Below are 23,454 nucleotides of genomic sequence, written 5' to 3' on the forward strand. Positions count from 1 at the left end.
GCTCTGATTTGGCACCCAGGAGTGGGATCTGTGCCCTACAAAAAGGAGCAGAGGGACTCAAACCTTCCTAGGCCTTCTGCCTCCTCCCAGTGCTGCTGAACTGGATGGCACTGGAGGAGGCGGGACGAGATGTTGCTGACCTGAAGGCTGCCCGTTGCCACCACTCTCTGCCCGCTGTCACCACGCCCCGCTCGTGCCGCTGGCACCTGCGGGAAGGTAAGAGTAGCAAAGCACACACCGAACATAATGTGGCCCCGGGCTGTTTGTGCGCCTTTTGTTCGGCAGCAACTTTCATTAATCAGCTCATTAACCACATTAGGATAGCTCTGCCGCCCCGCCTGAGCCTTATGGGGCGGGGCAGATTTGGGGCACGCTCCAGCGGGAGCCCCGGTGGCTCTGCCAGGCGGGAGGGGTGGCTGAGGCTCCCCCAGAGCCGGGGTGGGTGACAGCCTGGAGGGATGTGAGAACCTGTTGCTTGCCGCGGACAGCAGGAGCCGGCCCTGCTCCCCTCACCCTCATGGCAGCACACAGGAAAGAGTCTCACATACCCAGTGCAGGGTCCTGCTCCAGCCTGCCCTGCAGCTCATCGCGGGCTGGTTCCATTGCCATAAACCGTGCTTCAGGAAGCCTTTTGGCGTAAAGGACCCCAAAACTGTGCAGAGAGCTCCCCGGAAGCCAAAAGGGTGTTGTGCATCGCCGTCCTCCCTCGTTGCTGTGCGACAGCCCAACTCGCAGTGCTCCCAGGCCAAGACATGGCTGGAGGGTAGTGAGGATGGAGCTTCACCCCAAATCTCTTGCGTGCCAGCCCAAGATGTGCACAGCTCTCTCCATTTCCTGATGTGCCTCTGTGGCCCCTGACTGCATGCCAGGCTCTGCTCTCACTGCCAGATTTCCAAAGCTTCCAGGGTGGCTCACAGTCCTCCCGAGGTGGGGGACGAGTCCCCTGTGGCGACTTTCCAGCTGGCAGGGAGCAGCTTCCTGAGCACATTCCTTGCCACGAGGCTCTCGCAGAAACAAATTTCCCGTGTGTGCCGGTGGCCGGGAGGCACCGGTGCTCGCCATGGGAGCTATTGAGGCCTGACCAGCCCAGCTGTGAGCAATGGGCTGGGAAGGTCGCGGCTGCTGGCTGGGATTTGCCCACAGCACCTGACCAGTTCCTCTTCCCAGCCCTGCTTGGTCAGCGTGGTGCTGAAGGCTCCTGCAGGTGCCTGGAGGCAGCAGCTCCAGGTGAGCCAGGGGTTTTGTGAGTGGCTGTGCTTTGGGCAAGGTCCTACATAGTAAGAGGCTCTTCAGGGGCCTAGCCAGGTCCTACCCTTGCCAAAGTTGCCTCTCTTCCACCACAGAGCTTTTCCCTCGTGCAGAGCCCTGCACATGGACCTGGCTGGGGGCAGCTTCGTGGCCCAGAGATGCCTGCCAAACCTGTGAACTTTCAGGTGAGACCTTATTTGGTAAATCAGAGGAGGAATTGGAGAGGAAGTGTTGGTCCTTGCACTCACTTCTTACCCACAAACTTTGCACAGAGAGTGGTATGAGGCTGCCCTCATGTTGCATCCAGAACTGCCACAGGGACATGGATGGTTGGTGGCACATGTACCCCTGACCTCCTGCTCCCCTCTCTCGCTTTCCAGACCCACTTTTCCCTTCACTGGCATCTTTGCTGTCCCATGCAAGGGAACCAAGATCTAACTGTGTCATGCTTGGGCCCTAGGCATGGGACATGCCCGTGTCTCCTGCCCCTTCTCCCAGGGCTCCCAAATCCCATCAGCCCCACATGGAAAGGAACCCACAGTTGCCTGGGACAAGAACGGGCTCCTGCTCTGAGCACCCCAGGGCCCTTTGCCTGGGTTTTGGGAGGTCGCTGCTCAGTCCCCAGTGTCACCCCTGCCCTACCCTCCCGCAGCCCCGCCGTTTGCTCCTCCGCTTCCTCAGGGGGGCTGATGCGGGCGCTGGGTGGGTTCTGAGAGAGGCTGTCAGGACCAGGCGCTGCTCCCGCCTATTTCCCGCGGAGCCACTGGAGGGCGACAGTGACCCATCGTAGCGGGGCCCGCCAGCTCTGACTGGGCGGACTGGGCAAACTGGGCCAGCCAGGGCAGGGCGGGCGCGGAAGGGATTCCGGAGACCCCCTCGGGCCGCCTCAGGCCCCGCGTCCCTCCGGGGCCCTCTCCCAGGGCTGCTCACCCGGCGGAGCCTCAGCCACGGGTGTCGGTGGCCACTTGAAGCCCCGCGGAGCCTCCAGCGTGAGCGGCACCGCAGGGAGCGTGTCCCACAGGCGCCGGGTGTGGGAATTCACAGCTTGTCTCACAGAATGATGTGGGTTGGAAAGGACTTTTAAAGGTCACCTAGTCCAACCCCACTCCTGCCTTGAGCAGGGATATCTCCAGCCAGGTCAGGTGCTGATCCACTGATCTGACCCGATCTGGGCAACCTGTTCCAGTGTTGCACCACTCTCAAAAAATTCCTTCTTTATACCTAATATTACTCTCCTTGAGTTTAAAGCCTTCACCCCTTGTCCTGTAGCTAGGGGCCCTACTAAAAAGTCTGTCCTCATCTCTTACAGGCCCCTTCAAGTACTGGAAGGCTGTAAAAAGGTCTCTCTGGAGCTTTCTCCAGGCTGAACCACCACGGCTGTCTCAGCCTGTCTCCACTGGCAAGCCCACCCTTCCCTCTGGTCATTCTTGCGGCTTTCTCTGCACCTCCTCCATCGGGTCCATGTCCTTCCTGTACTGACACCCCAGCGCTGGATGCAGCAATCTAGGTGGGCTCTCACGAGGTAGGAGAATCATCTCCCTTGATCTGCTTGTGCTGCTTTGGATGCAGCCCAGGATACGATTGGCCGTTAGAAGAAAAGGCACCAGGGTAGACTCAGACCCACTGGGAGCATCTGTCCCTCTGCTCTGCGTCAGTCCTTGATTGTAGTCGAGTTTGGCAGAGGTGGTGCCTGCTCCCTGTCTCTGCTGGACACCTCCTGTGTGGGTCTAATGGAGCATCTGCCCTACAACACAAAGTTAGCTGCACTCAACACCTTCAGTCTTTTTTATTCTTCCTCTTTGGATACCTTTGTGTCTCCTCTTGGACAGAAGTCCCACCCTCACTGGCTGTTGTTCCTGCTGGGTGCAGTTTTGGCTGATGTCTGTTTTAAGGCTGGCTGAGGATGGGTCACTGCTGACAAGACTCTGCCCTGTGGGTGCTCCAGGCTGGGATCCATCAGTGAGGGCTGGTGAGAAAGTTGCTGCCATGGCTGATGGGGATTAATGGTCTAACTTCAAACCCCCTAAACAATATTTATTCTGTATCCCTCCCACATACACCCAGTGGCTGAATCCAGGATGTGAAATGATGCCTTTCATTTCCCTGTGGCTCTGAGGACCTCACTCCCAGCAAGAGGACAGGCTCACCAAGGCATCCAGTGATTACACAGCTGCTTGTGATGTTCAGAAGCAGAAGCTGGAGATGCCCCTTCCCACAATGTCCACGTGCTGGAGCTGATTACAAACGGCAGGGAGAAGTCGCAGCAGGGCTGGAGAAATCTGTCACAGAAGAAGTGCCGCCATGTGTCATTGAAGCCTCCACCCATGGGGAGTGTTGGTGTCCACAACTGCAGCCCCAGCAGAGCTCCAGGGAGCCCAGCCCAGCACGGGAGTGATGCTGGTGGGCTCAGGGGAACATGGGTTTTCCAGAGGGGCTTGAGTGTCCCCAGGCACTTGGAAAAGCAGAACAATGTGCAGTGCTGCTCGAGAAACCAGTGACAAAGGGACAGTTGGCCCTAAGGGACTGACAGACAGAGGGGAGGCCAAGGAGAAGCCAGGACACCTTTTTGATGTAGACAGTTGGAGAAAGAGAAGTTTAACAGAGATGGGGGCTGTGGAAGGGGCAGGACAGTGTCTGCTGCTGGCTTGGGTGATGGGAGTTTGTGCCTGCTGAGGTCCATTTTTGTAACAGAAAGGAAAACACACAAAACTAACATTTCTTCCCTTCTTTGGACGGTAGGAATGTTTTAATTGAGAAATTTGTTTTAATTACATTAGGTGGTATCACAGTCTATTTTACAAGTTTGGGGTAAGAGGATGTGTGGACCAGTTACACAGAAATCCAGCAAAAGGATAAAAATCTACAACATGAGAAAAATTAAAAGGTTAACTTAACCCCAAAAGAAAAACATTGAGAGTTTGTTGTTGTGTGTAAATGGGAGATTATAACAGGGTCCAGAGAAGTAGAAAGGATGAGATTAACATAAATTTACAGTATTGGTTCTGCATGACCATCGTTTGCCTGTGTTCAGAGACAGCCTCTCTTCCTGAGGGCATCACTGAGCAGATGGCCCCATCTCTGAGGATTTGGTCTGGTCTTGTCAGAGGAGAAAGCAAAATAACTGATGGGCAAAGGTCACAACCCACGCTGAGCTGGTCCCCAGGGTCACTGCCTACAGGAGTGTCTTCCACTGGATAGTCGGGGGGTTCTGCACCAAGAACTGTATGGAGGAAAACTAAAACAGCTCCAAAAAGCCCCATCTCAAACGTAGAAAAGTCTCACTCTGGAAGTGCTTACGAGAAGATCGTCATCATAGAATTTGGTTTCTATAATAACATTACCACTGCAGGAGGAAAGGAGGAGAAAGAAGAGGCATTAGAAGGATGCATGGACAGTGATTGCTCCTCTCCACGCTCTCACACAAGCCTGGGCTCACACCCTGACCACCCCACATGAAGATCTCTTCGGTTTGGGGCTGCACACAGTGAGCACTGTCCTGGTCAGGGTCAGTCAGGACTGAAGGATCTCCCAAACACATTCCTGTGTGGAATGTTCCCCCCATCACTCCCCTGTCTGAGCACAGTACTGCTCAGGCTGCAGAGTGCTCAGAAAGCAAACTCCTGCTCACTTTTATTGCTAAAAATAAGCTAGCAGTCCCAGCACCTTCAGGCCCCTGTCTCCTGCAGGAATTGTGAAAACCAATGGGAATTCTTTTTTTATTCTCCTTCTCTGTCCTCTAGTGCTGAGCAAGCTACATCCACCAACTTAACACGTCATTTCCCTCAAGAAGTGCTTAAATTTAAAGACACAAGCATATTTTATACAAACTGCAATGGAAATGTGGATTGGGGTGTGACAGAAGCTCTGGGGATTTAACTTGCTGACTTTTGAGATTTTGGTACATAAGAACTCTGGGATCATTACAACACCTGGACACCTGAGCAGTGTGATCTGACCATGTCTAAACAACCTGGCTCTTGAAAACCAAAGCAGCAGATCTACTTCCACTGTGGCTCTTGGTGTCTGTAACACTGGACCTGCTGAGAGTGCGAAGTTTTGCTGTGGCGTGGACAACGCTTGAACTTAAATGTCAGGGGATGTTCTCAATCTGATACTCAGTCATCTTGGGAACTCTTCATGCAGAGTGTCTTGGTTAGCACCAAGTATCACATCTCCATTCTCTCCAAGTTCAGAAACACAAATATGAGGTCTTTGGGAATATCAGAAAACGAGAGGCTCTCCAAATCTTAGCAGCTGTAAAATGATGACTTCTTTGGGCCACAAATTTCCCTTTGGATTTCTTTGGGCTGGGGGCTTCTACTGAAAAGCCTCAAGAATGACTTTAGGATACCTCTATGAATAGGAGAGAGATCTGGGCTCCCCACTACAAGTGGACATACTTCAGAGAACAAATAGAACATTGGAAAATCCTCAAGGTCATTTGAAAACTAGCTTCTCTTTACTCCCAGTCCTGAAAACATCTTGAGTTCCTGAGATGATCAAAACCAACTTGTCAGATGTCTTTGTTTCTTTACTCTGGTTCCCAAATCTGGCTCCTCCTGTACTGACTGACAGTGCCCAGCTCTGGGAGCCGAAGGTGTGTTCAGCACCTCCGAGCTTCCAAGCAGGCCGTGCCAGGAGCACTATTGGAACACTGGTGCTCTCCTCCAAGCCTGCTCTCTCTTTGAAACGTGCTGTGAATGGGAATCAGTGATGGTAGTTTCCATCCTGGTGCCTTCTCTGTGCGACTGGCTTTGCTCCAGACAGGGAATGAGAGGGAAAATGCTGGAGAGGGAGGTCTTCCAGCGGACACAGTGACCTTGCGATGAGACTGGCTGCTCCCCGTCTGCCTCTTGTTGGCAGCAGGGTTCCCAAACCCTTCTGTTTCTGGCAGTGCACTCCTTGTGTGGTTGCCAGCACCCATCCAGCACTGCAGGGATGGTTACCCTTCCCAAGAGCCTCCATCCAGGAGCCTTTTCCATCATCCCCCCAAAGCTGAAGCCTGACTGCCCACACAGTGCAATGCCCAGCACGTGTTACTGTGACACATCTGAGGCATCACTGCCCTGCTCAGAAGCCCATGTGCACACAGGAGCAGACTTTGTGAGGAGGGTGTGTGAATCTTCCTGCAGGTGACTGTAAAGTAACTGATTACTACTTGCTAAGGGTATTTTAGCCCCAGAAACAACTCCAAGCATAGTGTATATAAATGTATATATATGTATACATACTAAATGTGTATAAGCCAATGTTAAAGACACAAAGCTCAGCAAAATGTTACAGTCATGAAATAAACACTAGAGCAACTACCACAGGAGATATATTGCATGAACTAAACTACCTTGGACAAGAATGAGTGATCAATAGCTGATTTTAAAATGACCCAAAAATCTGCTGCGTTTTTTTTCCCTAGATGTAATGGCTATTAAGTTGTAAAACATTTTAAAATCCTTTCACGATTCACCTTCCAAAAAAATTAAGCAACTTTATTGAAGAATCAGTTTCACTTTCTCCAAACCTTTATTGCTATATTAATGTAAATTGGACCTATGGGAAGGATGGTAATGAGGTTGGCTTAACCCCTTTTATCTCTCAACAACTAACAGCAGTGAGGTGACTCGGAGTTGGCAGCAGTTTCCTCTCCTCCTTCCCACCCCCCAAGGATATGCCACACACTGCTTTTGCTTTGCCTGCTCTCAGATTCTGCAAGCCCAAGGCACTCACGTTAAAACGTTAGCTGGCATCATCTGTGATTCAGGTGCTGCCTCTATCAAGGACTGCCAAGTGTTTGTGGAGTTAGGAATCACAAAACCAAATTCAAAGAACCATTCTGCAAAGTAAAAAAAAAAAAAAAAAAAAAAAAATAAAAAAAAAGATCCAGAGGCAGTTGAAAGAAGAGAATTTACATATGGTCCTTTTACTTTTCACCTGACAGGCTGGGAAACTCTCTAAACTGTCCTGCTGGGCTGCTAACATTTTACATTTACATTACTTTGTACAGCTTAAACTGCACTGAACCCTGCACACCTCTTAGAGCAGATACTCACTTTCTAAAATAGCTGATGGTACTGATAAGGTCACACCACCTCCTTGGCATTTGGTGAAAATTTCAACACACCTAATTGGGAACAGGGAAACCACACTCCTCCTCTTGCAGACATCCCTGGGATCCAGTTGAGGTTAAGTGTGCAACTGGTTGACTAAAAGACTTAGAGCTCAATGTGTTATCTGCCCCTCTTCCAGCCCAGATTAAGAGCAGCACTGCAGTGAGGAGGGTCAGATGTTCAGTTGTGGTGTCACTGGCACTGCTGTAACCCAGGTAAACCAGAGACTCCAGCCTGGCACTCTGAGGAAAACCCAGGAATTCCAGTAATAGCTGACTCTGAAATAACCTATTTCCTTGCCTCAGGCAGCCTGTGGTGGATTTATGCCCTCAGGCATGATTACCCAGCTTTTTTTCTTACATAACAAAGCATTAATACACTTATGAAATGCTATCCTTAATACTGTGGACCATTAGTCCTGACAAGATGAGTGCTTCAGTGCTACTCTGAAAAATTAAAATCACCACATTCAACCCATTCTAGTCACTCTAATCCCTGCCCTGCTGGGGGTCAGTCCCTGTGCTGCAGCACACTGAGCACATCCATACCTTCTAGACACTGCCCTTTGAAATAAACTTTCTGTTCCAGACGGAATTTTTCCATTTGTTCTGCTGAGGAAAAGTTTAACTCCCGAGATACTGCTTTGCATTTCAGGATTTTTTTAGGAACTCGAGCTGTGAAAGAGACAAAGAAGCATTACTTGGACAGAATAAAATCCAGCTTCTGCAGGTACTATTATTCTATACTTGGAAATAATGATTAGGACTAATACAAGATCATAGCAGCAGGAAAAATGCAAACACAAAGAACTTCGTTTTTACATTTGTTTTTACATTTGCAAGAGTGAAATTCAAGATGCAAATACCTTAAGTAACTTGCCCACAGCCAAGAATGAAGCTGATGACAGAACCAGGGATACAACACTGTTCTCTCAGAATCAGACTCCTGGTTCTTAGTTGCTTGTTACTAAACCCCATAATTTTTCCAGTTGAAATATAAGATGCAACTTAAATTTTTACTTTAAGAATTGTGCTGAAGATCACCGGCAGCCAAAGGGCTGCTTATCACACCAAGCCTCTTAGCCCTTCTCACTTTTCCCTCCCTCTCAGACTGTGCATCCTCAGCAAACCACAAACGTGTGTTTCTCAGCCCAGCAGCACTTCCTCAGCCATCTCAGAGCTCTGGGAAGTGTCCTGGAGAAGTAAATGCCTGTTCCCTTAACACTGAGATCTACTCAGGCTATAAAGCCGGAACCACACTGGAAGGTTTAAGAGAGCAGTTTGACAATACAGGTTTCTGAGCTCTTGTAATGGGTAAGACACCAACAGCAAGTGGCAAACTGTACCTGGTAGATATTTCACAAGATGATTTCTTTTTAGAGGTGGAGGAGTAAGAGAAGGAACAGTTTGAGAGCACTGATTAAGAGTTTTAATCAGAATATGAGAGGGGAGTGAAACCAGTAAAAATCTTCCAAGCCCACCATACTTCAGTGGTGTGATTGTGCATAATCCTTCCTGCATGTTCTAATAAGCATTATTAGAATGTTTCATGTGAATTTTTTAGAAATAAAGAGGGGAGGGAAGACAGCTGGCATGTGCTTTATGAGCCAAACTGTTCCAAAATGGAAAGCATATCAAAACATCCATGAGCAGGGAGCAGGCTGGTGTTTAATAACAGGAAGATTCTCCCAAACCCCAGGCAAATCTATCTAATGTAGAACAGCTTAATGGAGTAGGACCTTGATATGACACCAATCTCAAGAGCTGGAGGCTTAGGGAACGTAAGCCAGCATCCTACCCCAAGGAGAAATACACAGCCCACAGTTTGGTTAAAAAAAAAAAAATTAAAAAGAAAATAAAAACTTCTGTAAGGCAGAAGTTTTAAACGTAAAAGATCAGTAATTACTTTTATGAGATTTTCTGCACCATGAAAATTTGCAGGGCACCATCCTTTACTGCACTCACTGGTACAGACTACACCACTGTGGATAAACATCCCTTTGCAGTTAAGTGTAAAATGACTTGTTAAAACTATTCTGAAGTTTAGTAATTTCATTTCTTTCATCCCCAAGACAGAGTCCTGAGAATGTTTGCTTTAACATTATAAAACTACCGAATAAATAATACTTTTAATAAAAGTAGGATTGTGTTGTCTTTAAACATCTAAGACATTTTAATATACATTTATACCCCCAGGCAAAAATTTTAATTTAAATTAATTATTTTAAGCTCATTTTACTTTTATTTCTCTTTTTTTTTTTTTTAGAAAAGAAGGAAGCTTGATTCTCATCAGTTAAATCCATTTCAAAACAAGCTGGGATGCAGATAAGCACAGACTTAATCCTAAATTTACTAGTGCTTTTTATTAACTTGAGGATGCACTATACCTGCACATTTATTTAATTTATTTAACTTACATGGTTAACATACATTTAGTCAGATGCTTAATTCTGATTAGATTAGAAAGTGTTGAATGACACATTTCTTATTTACTCACACGTAATTGTGGGTCCAACCGTTTAGTTAGAAACTGAAATTCAATTAAAATATCCATGTAATTATGTTTTCATTTAGTTTAAACAAAGCTACCTTAAATATTTGGGACATTCAAGAAAGCAAGTTATCCTAGCCAAACTGATTTTACATTTTAAACTACACCTTTTCTTAGATAATGAAAGGACTATTTGTATGTCATGAATAAAAGCTGGCTGTGAGGATTCTGTAACAGCTACACCTCAGCAGCTTACTCCAAGATTTGCTTGTATATTGGAAGAAACCAAACTTTACAGATTTGCATCTTCCAAATTGCCTCCCAGTTTTGAATGCCCTGTCACTGAATAGAGCTGACTGGAATAGCTCCTGCTGTCAAAAGCTGGTTTAGATGATTAATTTCAGTTTCAGGTGCTCAGGCTGTGATTTTTACTACTTAAGGCAGTTTAATGTTAAGATTTGGCAGCAATCCTATACCACAATAATATTGTTTTTATTTCATCTAAGTGGTAATAGTAAATTAAAGTAGTAATATAGTATCATGATTTGAAACTTAAGACTTCATTTTATAAAGAAACTTGTACTTTAAATCAAATAGAAGTCATATTTAAAAAGCAAATGGAAGTCCTGTTTAAAGAAAATGTATTATATTCACTCTACTATATATTTGATTCTTCATTTGCTATGTCTAGACTGTGATTTGCCCTGAATGGCCACAGAACATACAGACACAAGTACTATATAATGACTTTAAGACACATATGGTTTTAATTTTAGAACAATTATTCTGTTTGCCCTCACTGCTTCTGCTGCAGGACTGTATCAGAATCACATTTTCCCACACCTTTTAATTCACCATCAGATTACCCTGCTTTGTTGGATGTCTCCCTCGCTTCTCAGCCTATTTACTGAGCACAACCTATCTACCACAGATTTCCTTTCTAGCTAAGACATACAAGAACTGCTTTTTTTGTCTCTTCTCCCAAGGAAAACCATCCTCCCATCTGTAATTTTTTTTCAGTGGCTTCTCCTAATAGCTCTCCACTGCATCTGCCACAGTTTGCAGTCATCCATCTTTTAGATGGATGAGTGAACTGTGCACCAGATAAGGTCTTAACTATTCCTTGTACAATGGGCATTAATCTCAGGCCAGAGTATGTTTTAATTGAATCCCCAAGTTCCTGTTTTATTTGCAACAAAAATCTGAGGCACAGTGAGGTGATATGATTTGCCCAAGTGACAAAGGTGACATCTGTCCTTCAAAGCAAGGATATCTTTGCAACTCAGGTGACCCAGACATGCAGCACCACCCAGCCCCAAATGCACAATGAAGTCACACCATACCTTCATGCTCCACTCCAGGTACAGACAGATCTTCTGTTCCTTGCCAGAGGATCTTCCCTGTTTCTGCATCCCGAAGGTTCATCCAATTTCTGATTGGGAGGCAAATAAGGAAAACAATCTATCTATATCCTTAAATGCCATGTGTAGAATTTTTTGCTGAGCTCTGAAATAGGCTACTCCAGCTGAGTTTCAGTCATGGTTCCTGGTTCTCAGGAGGCCAAGGAAAAGAGATGCTTTTTCTCTGAGAATAGATGAATAAACCAATCCCTGACCAGAATGAATGCAACAAGAGTTGTACAGCCACAGATTTTGTTTTCACTTTAGACTGATGCTTGTTAACCTCATTTATCATTTTCCATTGCTTCTAAAGGATGAAGGCAGTATCACTGTGCGGCAGAGAAGCAAGAACATTGCTAGCAATAACAGGTAATTCTACACAAACAATTGCTGTTCTCCAGCATTTGAAAAACACTTGGAAAAGGAGTCCTTTCTACATAACATGAGATAAAGAATAACATCCAATTGAGCTCATTTTCTTAAACAAAATATTAATATCAAGGGTTGTTCTATTGCTGTTGACCTCGCAACTGCCACTCATGGGAATTCTTCAGCTGCTGAGTGCTAAACCAAGAGAGATCTTCTCTTTTCACTCTCAGCAAGTGAGGCCAGCTTCCAAAACACCCCGATCAGTGAATTAGTCAATAAATCTACAGGAAAGTAGGAAATATTCATATTTCCAAAGGGACAGTTAATAATGATCTTACCTTTGAAAAATCTCTCTCATGGGGTAACTCAGACACTGACAGCTCAAAACAAGGAGCCTGCACACCTGCATGATGCCATCCTGAACAGGGACACAGCCATCCATAACCCTCAGGCCCTCCTCTGCAGCTCCTCAGAGTGGCTCTGAAGATTCTCCAGTGTCAGTGCCATAGACTGAACAGAGCAGGATCTGTGGGATGAGCCCACACAAACCAGAGCCTTTCCAGGAGCTCTCTTTGGCTGCTCTATGGCAGCGCACCCTTTGTACTCAGTACTGCCTACAACAACTGCTCAAGGAACTGGCTGGGGAGGTGGAGAGACAGAAGGACAATATGGACCTTGACATGGGTATAAATAGGAGCTGTTGGAGATTTGCATATTGAACTCATCCTCTAACACACAGTTTCCAGGCAGACTCACACAAACTCATCACACTGATCACATTTTTCCAGGGCTCCCGGGAAGAAACAGATGCTTTAGCAAATTTTGCATCACAGGCGAACATTTGTTTTAAAATTATGTGTATGGAGGAGGGGAAGGGAAAATGGCTGCTTCAGCAGAGATGTGAGGAGTCTTTCCCCTGCTGAAGGCTGGTCAGACTTTCCATGCCCTACTGAAAAGACAAAGGGAATGTGTGCACAGGGTCTGTTCACACAAAACTTAGCAACAACTTGGAGCATTGGAACAGGGAACATAGGGCAGCCTGCTTATGTCCTTCTAGGTCTGTTCCAAACACATTTTATCTACCAGTTGTTCTGGGATTAAGGCAAAAGAGAAAGGGGCAGAACCTCCTCTGAGGTCCCTGTTTGGCACCTCCATATCCTAGCAGGAACCTGAAGAGTGGAGCTCTCTCTCTAGTCAGAAACCCAAGGGAGACAGGGGCTGGCAGAGAAGTCAGAGAGAGAAAATGAACAGCAGAATGGCAAGAAGAACCTGCAGCAGGGCTGGGCATTTCATGTGGTGCTGGCTGAAAATCTCCAAGTCCTTAGCCAACACAACCTGCAGGACAGAACTGCCCCAAATGTAATTTAAAATGCCAGAAAAATCCATCATTCTTCCATACATCTTCCCAACACAAGCATTCAAATTAGCCAGGGTGAAGTTATTTGCATAGAAAGCAGTGTGCCATCTATCAAAAGCCATGTATGAGGGGAAAATAACAAACGAGACAATCTGAGCATCTCACTGACAAACTCATTTATCTTCCCGACATCGTGCCATGCAAACACTCTTAACTATTAGCTGAACAGTAATTTAGTAAATTGGTTACTTCATTATCAAAAAACAGTACTACCTTTAAAAAATGGTCCTCTCACAGCAAATATGGTCCTCTCAGAGCACAAATAAATACTTGTCACAAGTATTTATTTGCTGTTTGTTCACTATCAATATCAGTCAGTTATGAGCTCCCAGGTTTGGCCACAGGCTGTGTAGTGCCAAACTGAGCACTAGCCAAGTTCCTCTGAACTGGAAATGAAACACTGACCAGGACAGCAAACCCAGCACTGCCAAGGAACTGATCCAGCCTCTCAACAGCTATATCAGTACTCTAACTAATGGACCATTCCTTTTCCTTGCCATGACTTGCCTTGCCTTCCCATTCCTCTTCCCTTGTCAATTTTTGGAGCACTCTAAAATCACATTTCACCATTTTCAAAAGTATTATATTAGAAGTGCCCTTCAGTGAGAAGTAGCCTGACTGCATTATTATTATCCTTACTTGCAATACACAGCTATAGTGTTAATGACCTATTATTTCTGGTGAGGGAAAACACTACTGTGCACTACTGACCTCTGTAACTTCTTCCTGTAAGGATTTCTCTCTCATTCAGTCCAAGAAAGATGATACAAGTTACACTGCTGTGCTGAACAATGTTAACATTTAAAATGTATGTTAACATTTGGGGTGTTGGACATCTATAAAGTGCTATCTGGCTTTATTTTGTTTATTGATGTTCCACTGTAAAAGTAAATTTATCCAGGACAGCCTGCCCCATACTTTGTATTATGACTATCAAATTCAAGATGAAGAATAAATAAAAAGCTCAAGGCTCTACTCCTGCTGATTAGACCATGCTTCATGCATGCAGGAATGCATGCCACAGTTCCTAGAAAATATCTTGTATTTAAACAATCTGAACATTGTTATCCTCGTGTAAATCCCTTATCAAATAAATAAAGGTTTAATGTCAGTGTAGTCAAAAGCTTTCTGACCTTGACACACCCATGTGCTGTTTGAGGGCATGCTTTTCCAACCTGCAAACGAAGAAACAAAATCAACCTGCTAATCAGAGTGTATACAAAGAGTAAAAATATGTGGACCCAGACATATTTGAAGGAATCAGAATACACTAGCCAGTTCACAAGTTTTTTCCCAGTAACTAAACATTATTAAAAAGGAGTAACAAACCATCAACTCTTAAAAGCACAGACACACACAGTCTCTTTCTATTGAAAAAAAACACATCATGTACAAGAGAGAAATTAGTTCTAAAAAATAAATGTTTAAAAAGAAACAGGCATCTGAAAAAAGTTTTTGTCTAAACTGAGATAATGTATAAAAATTTAATGGAATTAAAAAAAAAAAGGAGACAAACCCCATCACAAATGATTTCTTGACATGGGTATACCTGACAAGGCAGCAGCTGTACTGCTTACCTAGTTAGCAGCTTATCAACACTATTTCTGTCATCTTGGATAGGACAGCTGGTAATAGGACATACCCCAGAGTGAAGAAAATGGAGATCTTGAACCAAACCCACACACACTATTATCTTCTAATGTGTTTAATTGGTTTAAGATTCTTCCACCCCAGCATGAGAGATATTGTTACTAAAAATAAAGAGTGCTCCACCTACTGAGCAGCAGTGCAGACCTGCAGGCAGAATGACGAGGGCATTTTAAGCATTATTGAAAAGGAGAAAGTAAATTAATATTGGTCTAATACAATTACTCTTTTTGAAGAGGTTCATGTCAAGCCATTTGACAGGGGTAGCTAAGAGCAAGTAGAAGCCAGGCAGTTCCAGCTTTGTGAAGTTTATATATGTGGTGGGGGGAGGGGAAGGAAGAACGGTGCTGTATTCCTAATTCAATTTCTCACTCTTACACCACTAAATTTTCATTCATTTGTATTTTGGGGTCTTGGGATTTTTTTTTGGAAACGATGTCTGATTTAAGACTCAATAGATCAAATACTCTTCAATCCTGAAGGCAAGAAAGGATTAGGTAGAACAGCAGAAGGAAGGGTGTACTGTTGATCTATTTATATTCCACCACCTATTGGGTCAGCAAAGTCTTACATAAAAGCTTTGTAGTAGCTGGAACTTGACTTGCTTTATATACATGACATGAATTAGCTGCCTCAAAGACCTACTTTGCTTAGCCTGATGAAGAGAAATGATTTGTGCATTTCTAAATCCAAATTTTGCTTTCTTGAATACCTCTGATGTCAGAAGTTCTTTCTTTTTTGTATCTGTCATCTCTATGATTTGTTGAAACAAATCAGAATGTACAACCTTATCTTTCAATGTATTAGCATTGCAGAAGATTGGCTTGTATTACCACACTTGTAATTAAAAGTAGCCTTGAGGAAGAGAATGAGTACAAACAAAATTTATCATTAAAGTAATATGGAGTTAAAAGAAGTTCTGTCTCAATCTCCCTATTATTTGTATGTAGTAATGTTTAGCACCTCTTGAATATCTCAAAGGCTGTGGCAAACAGTAGATATAATTTCTTTTGTTAAAATGATCCATTTTTCATTTTATTCCTTGCCGTCTACGTTTACACCATTCTAAAACCTCAGGAACTGCCGTACTCTTACATTTCATAATAAAAATAAGGCTAATGTTCATAACCACTCCTAGAATGGTCTTTCATCATCCCTGCCAGCTTTTTTTTTTCCATATGAAATGCAACATTAAAAACAGTTCACTACCTGCCAGGTGCAAACAGCATCTCAACAATTACATGTTAAAGAGACCTGTCCTCTGGGAGAAGGTGGAGCTGCAAGCCCTGAACAATTCAGACAACAATCTCTGTTGTAGACCAAAAATGCTTCTGATCAGGACTCACCAACCTTCACTCCTGATTTTACATGGTCTGTTGTGAAAAGCAGACACAACCATAAACATGGCATAAGCAGGCATGTTACCTTACAGGGACGTAAAGCTCAAACTTTAGGGATTATATTTATATCAGACATATTTTCCCAGAAGAATATTTGCATCTCAGTTGTTTTAATCCAGTCTGAGGAATAAGGACCAATATAAATTATGTAAAGTAACTACCAAATTACAGGACTACAAAATAGACACATAAATGGCCTTACGCTGCTCCTTCACTCGTGCCATTCATACTGTAATCTTTGCCATCTCTACTCTCACTTTTTATCACAATTCCCAAATCCGTCTTTCACAGAACTCCTACTTGTGTGCTTAAATTTAAGCATATGCACAGATGTTCTGCTGATTCAGGTCCTTGAATTCACTCTGTTCACACTCAAGAGAAATGCTGCTGTCTGCTGTTTAATAAACCACAGGTGCACATGCTGGCAGTGTTCCTCCAAGCCTAAGGATGAAATTCAGTGCAAAATCCTATCTACTGAATGAGCATCCACCCATTCTGTGACCAGGAATACCAACACATAAAAACTGGAAGTTATTCCTCAAACATTATTGGAGCCTTGGGGTAGAGTACTGTCAACTTCTGCTTTCAGAAAGCAGCACGCTTTGTTGAGTTCCTGATTAGACAGAAAACATGCTGTGACAGCTCTTACAGAACTTTTTTAAAACTCATCTATTATAAACCAACTTTCCTGGAGTGATGCACAAGATATGGTTACTGTGCTCCCAAATGATGGGAAGTGCTGGGGACTGGAAAGGTGCTCTATTATATCCTCAAATGGAAAGAAGCCAATTATCCCTTCAAAGCACTCTTGGCACTCCTTCACTTGCTGTAAAAGAGCCTGCTTTTAAAGTCTCCTGTATAGAACAAATTGCTGCGCAACAGAAGTCAGGGAGATCCACAGATTAATGTGAACCACATGACAAAATGCAGCAAAAATCCTCAACAACCCACAAAGTAATTTCACAGCAAATTATGTAATCAGAGGGATATCTTTAACAGCTACAGCATCACAGCAAAAAGATCAACACAATATAATATACCTGTATACTTTGTACTTCCCTTTATAGTTTCTGCATTACATCTTTGTGTGTGCCTGCACAGATCTGGTATCACCACAACAAATATCCATCAGACAGTTCTGGATTAAGCTGCTCTTGGCCCATGCTCTTGGAAAGACAGTTACACAAGTTCCTGCACACCATGCCAACCTTACCTTGGCTGTAACAGATTATGCTAAAAGGGCAGAAGTTAATATTGCTCCCTTCTATTGTGTTAAGTAGACAGAGCTCTGACCATTCCCACTGGGCAGCAGGGTGGTCCTGGACTGAAGCTCCAGTACTCCCTGCAATGTGTCACATTCTCCCTGCATTTTGGATGACCATTCTGAGGCTGAGCTGTGTTCACACCAAGTATTTCCTGCTTGAACCTCTGAATGCATTTCAACTTAGCAGGACTAATGTTGAGGCACACTGCAAAAGTCTGCAACAAAAATGCTGCCTAGGTCCATTTGCAGTAGACGAAGAGACTGCCCTGTTACCCAGGCACACCAGCAAAGCCTACAAGACAAGGCTCCTGGGACTTCTCTGGGAACTAAGTTCAACCCAAGGAGACTACACCACTTCTAATCTCAAACCAAACCCCATACCCTAAGATTTGAGATCCCTGACAAAAAAACTTTAAAGTGAAACCCAAAATGTACTTGTGGTACAATGAATACAATGTTATTCAAAGTGGGAATAAGCTCCAAATCAAATCTACACACACATCACTGCCTCAGGGGGCAGATTCCCCTGTCAGAGGGGGCAAGCTGCCTTCTGTGTAGATCTGTTTGCTACTATTAAAAATGTGCTTTGTTTCCTCTGGAGACAGATGTTAAAATGGTTCCTAGAACCAGACAACATTGCCAAAACAAAAGCAAGCTGAAGCAATGTAGTGGTTTTCTGCTGTTTTCTGCTGCCTGTGTTTTTTAGGCTCTTCTTTGGCTTATCTCAATAGCCTTGACAGAGTTCCTTTATACCAATGCCTCAGCAGGAAAAACAACATGTGATCACATCTGGAGATTGCTTTACAATCTAGGTAGCAAAACAATCAATAACTTGGAAAACCTGCAGGACCAGGAATTGCACATAGAAAATTATTTTCTCTTTTCCAGTGCAGTAACACCCCACTCCTCCCATCTTCCCTGCATTTTAAATGCATCTCAAAAACTAGCATGTTAGAAAAGCCTAAGCTTGTGCTAAGAACCCTTTGAATATTAACATAATTAATGTCATCAGTAATACTGAGTTTGTAGAAACAGCAGGTGAATCAATGGGAATGATGTATTCATCTGAGAAAAGAATGTGACCTTTAAAATCCATAAGGCTTTATCAGAACATAATTTTACAGTGGGTTGCTTAGCTCAGAACAAAACTGAATGTAACTACGGAGAAAGCTAACAGAGACACTGTGTATACAAGAGAAACTAAAAATACAATTGAAACACTGGAACATCCTTAGAGAAGATGCCTGGCCTATATCAAAATGTGAGACAGGTTGCAGGACAGTTCAAGGAGCCACATCCAGAATGCTTAAAATTAAGTTAAAGAATTCAAGTCCCAAAACAATTGGAATCAGTTTGTCCACTTTTTAATTTCAGCACATCAAATAATTTTCCTCTCTGCAAGTGAACACTGAATCAGCAATTGAAATAACTTTGTCTTAACTACTTCAAAACAATAATTTCTTCACAGCTGAACTATTATGGTAACATTTCAAGGTTCTCAGCAATAAGTGAACTAGAGGGAGTTTCATGGAAACAATTTATCAAGGGGTTCTGGTGTATAACTTCATTTTCATAGATAAGGTTGCAACTAGAAGCCCTCACAGGAATTTATCTCCCTGTAAATTGTTATGGACTATTGTTCTTTACAGAGCTGATGTCACGACAGTCATGCAATAAAATCAGCTTTAAACGAATGAGGCAATTTAAACCTCAATATGCTTCTTCATTTTATACAATTATTCAACTGTTCTAAAATATGCATTATACTGGCTTGCTTATAAAAGAAAGCTTGGATTGATTTAATGTCATTTTTGCAACACCAGAGGATTGGATTATTTTATGTCTAAAAGGATCTTCACACTTCTCCATACTGAAAGGGCACAGACCTGAGCAGAGGAACAATGACTTCTTTGACCAAATTTTTAAAAGGGATAAACATGGCTGCTTAGCTGATATTTTCATACAGCTTCACTTGAATGACCTGTAGCCTTGTGTGAAAAGTGGAGAAAAAGCAAACCTAAAAGGTTCTAAAGAGGCAGTTTTATCAGCACTGCTTGTGGTCAGTCAATGCCTTTGTTCCTTGAAGGCCTCCGCAATAATTTCTCTATTGAGCAAAGTGATGTTTATTGAGAATGGCAAAGCTGAGCATCAGCAGGTCCCCCCGCTGTTCCGTTTATCCATCCAGCTCCAAGCAATATCTCGGGCTCAAAGTGTCCCCCTGGTACAATAAACAACTGACAGCACAGAAAGCCTCCATGACTTCCAATTGCCTGTGCTTATGTAGTGACTATGTGCTTTTCTTCCCCATTAGTGTTTCATTTCTTTTTTCTCTCCTTCATTTCACACCTCTTCATACAGAGCTCTCTCACACACCAGCCTACTGAGCTCTGAAGACTACTTAAGTCTCATGTATTTTAAAAGAATGTGTAATTTACTGGAGGCATTAATATATCATGTACTTCTAAGAACAGATATGCAGATTGGAAATTAGTGACAGATTTGGCTTTGGCGTGGACTGTGTTAGCCGTTTGCACAGCTTCACATTGTCATTGTCATCTACCAAGAGCCACCACAAACAAGAGGCAAACCTCATCAAATAACTGGAGAGACAGAATGCCCCCCTGAACAGGCCACACAGTACAGCTCAGTGATCAGTAAATTAATCCATACCTAGTACTACACTGTGCTACAAAAACTTCAACTCATGCTCTCAAAGTAGCTTTTTAATAACTGCCTGCTGTAGAGACTGGGAAATAAACATGAAGACTTGCCCACAGCCACACAATGAATCAGTAAGAGAAGAGGAAAGACATCTCAGGGGGTGTTAGGCTTTGTGACTTGTGTTTCAATAGAAAATACTGCTTCTCTCTTTAGGCAGCCAGGAACTGTGCTCCCTGGCTGATGGAAACTCTTATTGTAACTTGGAGTGACTGCAGGAGCACAGATTGCTGCAATCATGCTGTGGGGTGGGTGCTAGTGGTTTCCTTTACTCTGTTTCTCCTGCTTTTGTTGGTTTCTCAGTCACCCTATTTCCAATGCAGAATGGTTCTGAGTCACTGTCAAGCATTAGTAATGGAAGTGGGGAGCAGGAAGGAAATAAAGAGGACTGTGCAAAATTAGAAGGACTTTTTAGTGTCTGAAATGCCGTATTAAAGCAGGACAGCAAAATGGCTCTACTGCCTCTGACAATAGAAACAAAAGTGTTCCAAACTAGAAAAATGTGTAAGCCTCTGAAACTTATCAATAATATTCTTGTTCTTTAAGACAACTTTAAAAATCACCAGAAGTACAAAATAGGAAAGCCACGCGGGTAAATATAGCATTTGTTCCTGCTTTAGTTCATATTAATTCAACAAGAGTTCCTGTGAAAATTGTCTTTTTTCTCTTCTAAGTCTGGACACTCAAGTATATTTTGAGCTCAAAGTGCTTCAGTGAATTCAGTGTACAGGTCACACTCAACATCACAGGTAGTTTTTTGCTGATTTAAGGCAAGTAGCCACCTAAGCTAAAACATCTCCATACTCTAAAAACTAGTGATGGCCCTGATACAAAGTTTCTATCATGCTTTAATAGACGAGGTTTCCTTCCACAGTTCATTAGGTGTAAAAAAAAAAGCCCAGTGAAAGAGTGGAAACACAGCACTTTTCCATGTATTCAAACTGTCCTCAAAACTGCCAGCTCCAGGAACTGCAGCAATAATTTTGCAAAAGGCAGCCAGCAGTAAATCTGAAAGGACAAAGTCTTGGGACAAATGCTATGGCTGTTCACTGCTGGCAGGGACAGGCAGACTCCATTTTGTACAGAGACCATCAATTTTGCACAGAATGACATTCAGAAAGGACTAAGAGTCTAAAGGACTCTTAGAGATGAACCAATATAAACACATTTTGCTTAAGTCCAAACAGCCTTGTACCATCTTCACTCCATCATCAGCCTCAAGTCAGACTCCTTGAACACAGGATGACAGTGGTCAAGTAATTAAATTTTAGAGAAATTTCTAATTCTTGAATCTGTTTGGTTAAAATACTAAAAATAAACTCTGTGCTAGGCAGAGTTGTGCCTTCAGAACAAATGCCACCCGACCAGCTCTACAAGGATCCCCAAATGGCCCTGTGACACTGAGATACTCCCTTGCACTGCACTGTAAGGGAACTATACTTTAAGATTAGCTGTTTCCATATCCACTAAAGCTTCCCAGAGTTGGATTGCAAGAAGTCACTGTCAGGAAGTGTCCACTCCGCTGCAACCTGCCTTGTTTCCTTTTTTCATCACATTCTTTCAGAATCTATTTGGATCAGAGGAGGACAAAGACTAAGCACAGTGCTGGAATAAAAAAAAAAAATTCTGGAAAAAAGCAGTAAATTCCAGCAGTGAGCTTTTCCTAACTTCACTTTGCTTGAAAAACTTTCCAGTAGTTCCAGCCTCACCAGATCCTGCTGAGTATGGGCAAAGACTCATTTTTTACTCATTCTTGTGGAACGCACAATTCTTTGTATGCAATTTACTATCACAAACAATTAAACATTTTAGTGAGCCATCTTTCAAATCTTAGCTACCTACCTGTCACTGAACTCCTAAATGCTGGGCTCCATTCTTCATTTCACAAAATGCCATGAAAAAACATGTATTTGTTTTTTTGGATCTCCTCCATTTATGAAGGGTGTCTGAACATCTGACAGCCCTACTGTTCCACACAGGCCAGTTCCAAGGAGAAGCAGCAGACCTGTCTCACAGACACATGCTGTGACTGTACCCCTGGCACTTGGAGACACACAATCAGCCTGGACAGATCTGGCAGCCCTGGCCCAGATTAACTCTGGTGCACAGGTCAGGAATACAGGCTAATGATAATGAGATGGGGCTGCAAACATTCAATCCAGATACAGCAGAACTTTAAGTGCTCAAGCTCCATACTGAACCTCACCAGCAAAATTTTGAGCCTCTTTGCCCTCTGGGAGCCATTGCCCTTGTTTGCTTTCTCCACCAGAGTAACATGTTAAAAACACTGGCTACTGAGATACATAATGAGGTAAAACAACATTTCAGAACCTGATGCACACATACTTAGCAGAGCCTCAAATGAGCTGGTTAGATACTCTGCAAAATGGGAACTTATGGGGAAGGCATTTTAGTTCAACCAAGATGAGCTGCTTGGCTTTCTAGCACTTGTTCTATTTATTCCTCTACTCCAATCTTCTCAGTGTGACGTCTTTAATGAGGAGATCACAACATCCCCTGTACTGGCCAGGGAGATTAAGCAACACACAGACACACACAACTAGAAAGCAAGAGTCTTTGAGATTTAACTCAAAATCTATGCTGGTTTGCCATAAAGATTTGACATTTAAATGACTGAATAATGTTAATCTTCCAATAATATTAGACTGCTCTTATGAGGTATTAGAGGATAAACCCAAGCCATTTTCTTTAGAAAATGTATTTCCTTATCACTATATAAAAGATGTCTGCTGATTTTCCTCTGGGAATCTTCTGTTCCTGGGAGATACAAATTTAATGTTGGACTTGCTCATGCCTACGTGGCACTAGACCACAAAACAGGGAGCAAGGGGTTTGTTTTTCATTTTCATAAAGGTCAATAAATACACTATTCACTACTAAAATATCAGCTAATACACAATCAGAGCAAAGTCCATCTATTTTTGAAATTACCAGTGTCAGATTCTGTAGTATTTCTTTACAAGGTTCATTGGAATAACAAGGATCCCAAATATACAACAGAGGTAATTAACCTCTAATTTCTATGAGCACATTCATAAAAGACTGCTTTAGGGTGAGAAGCAGGAAGAGAAGAAAGAAGATCATAGTTGAAACAAAAAGAGAAAATTTTTCTTTTGTCAGTAGTCTGGCAATACTACAAAGCAAGCACAGACCGCAGCAATATTTTTTTTTTTTTTAATACAAAAACTAACCAACAATCTTAGCTAGAAGTGCATAGCTGAATGCTCAGATTTGTGGCATTTCAATAAGTGTGCTTTAATTGCTTATTTTCTATCTCTTTCCATTGTAAGAGAAACAAAGATGCCATTGAGGATGCATCTCCCCTGATAAAGCAATCAGAACATGAGCCTGCAATTACAGTAATACTTTGCATAAA

The 23,454-nt window shown here is 43.2% G+C and overlaps 1 protein-coding gene and 1 long non-coding RNA gene across 3 annotated transcripts in view; one reads left to right on the plus strand and one right to left on the minus strand.

The window, feature by feature from the left end:
- Positions 1 to 1,316: 1,316 nt before the first annotated feature.
- Positions 1,317 to 3,863, plus strand: LOC148183610 (uncharacterized). The gene is made up of 3 exons (XR_015773505.1): positions 1,317 to 1,433; positions 2,558 to 2,755; positions 3,313 to 3,863. It is a non-coding gene; the product is annotated as an uncharacterized LOC148183610 (long non-coding RNA).
- A 100-nt stretch (positions 3,864 to 3,963) lies between these two features.
- The window catches only part of PDE6D (phosphodiesterase 6D), a 33,987-nt gene continuing 14,496 nt past the window's right edge, over positions 3,964 to 23,454 (minus strand). For both annotated transcript variants that reach the window (XM_014254306.2, XM_005525008.2), the window contains exons 2-5: positions 11,186 to 11,274; positions 7,901 to 8,026; positions 6,973 to 7,078; positions 3,964 to 4,591 (exon numbers count right to left, since the gene is read on the minus strand). In XM_014254306.2, coding sequence (XP_014109781.1) covers positions 4,510 to 4,591; positions 6,973 to 7,078; positions 7,901 to 8,026; positions 11,186 to 11,267 — 396 coding nt within the window. In that variant the 5' untranslated portion in view covers positions 11,268 to 11,274 and the 3' untranslated portion in view covers positions 3,964 to 4,509. The remainder of the gene's footprint in view (positions 4,592 to 6,972; positions 7,079 to 7,900; positions 8,027 to 11,185; positions 11,275 to 23,454) is intronic.

This window comes from Pseudopodoces humilis, chromosome 11 (genome assembly GCF_049639895.1).
Source record: "Pseudopodoces humilis isolate 2021_Gansu_Grassland_sample_001 chromosome 11, ASM4963989v1, whole genome shotgun sequence".
NCBI classification, from domain to species: domain Eukaryota; kingdom Metazoa; phylum Chordata; class Aves; order Passeriformes; family Paridae; genus Pseudopodoces; species Pseudopodoces humilis.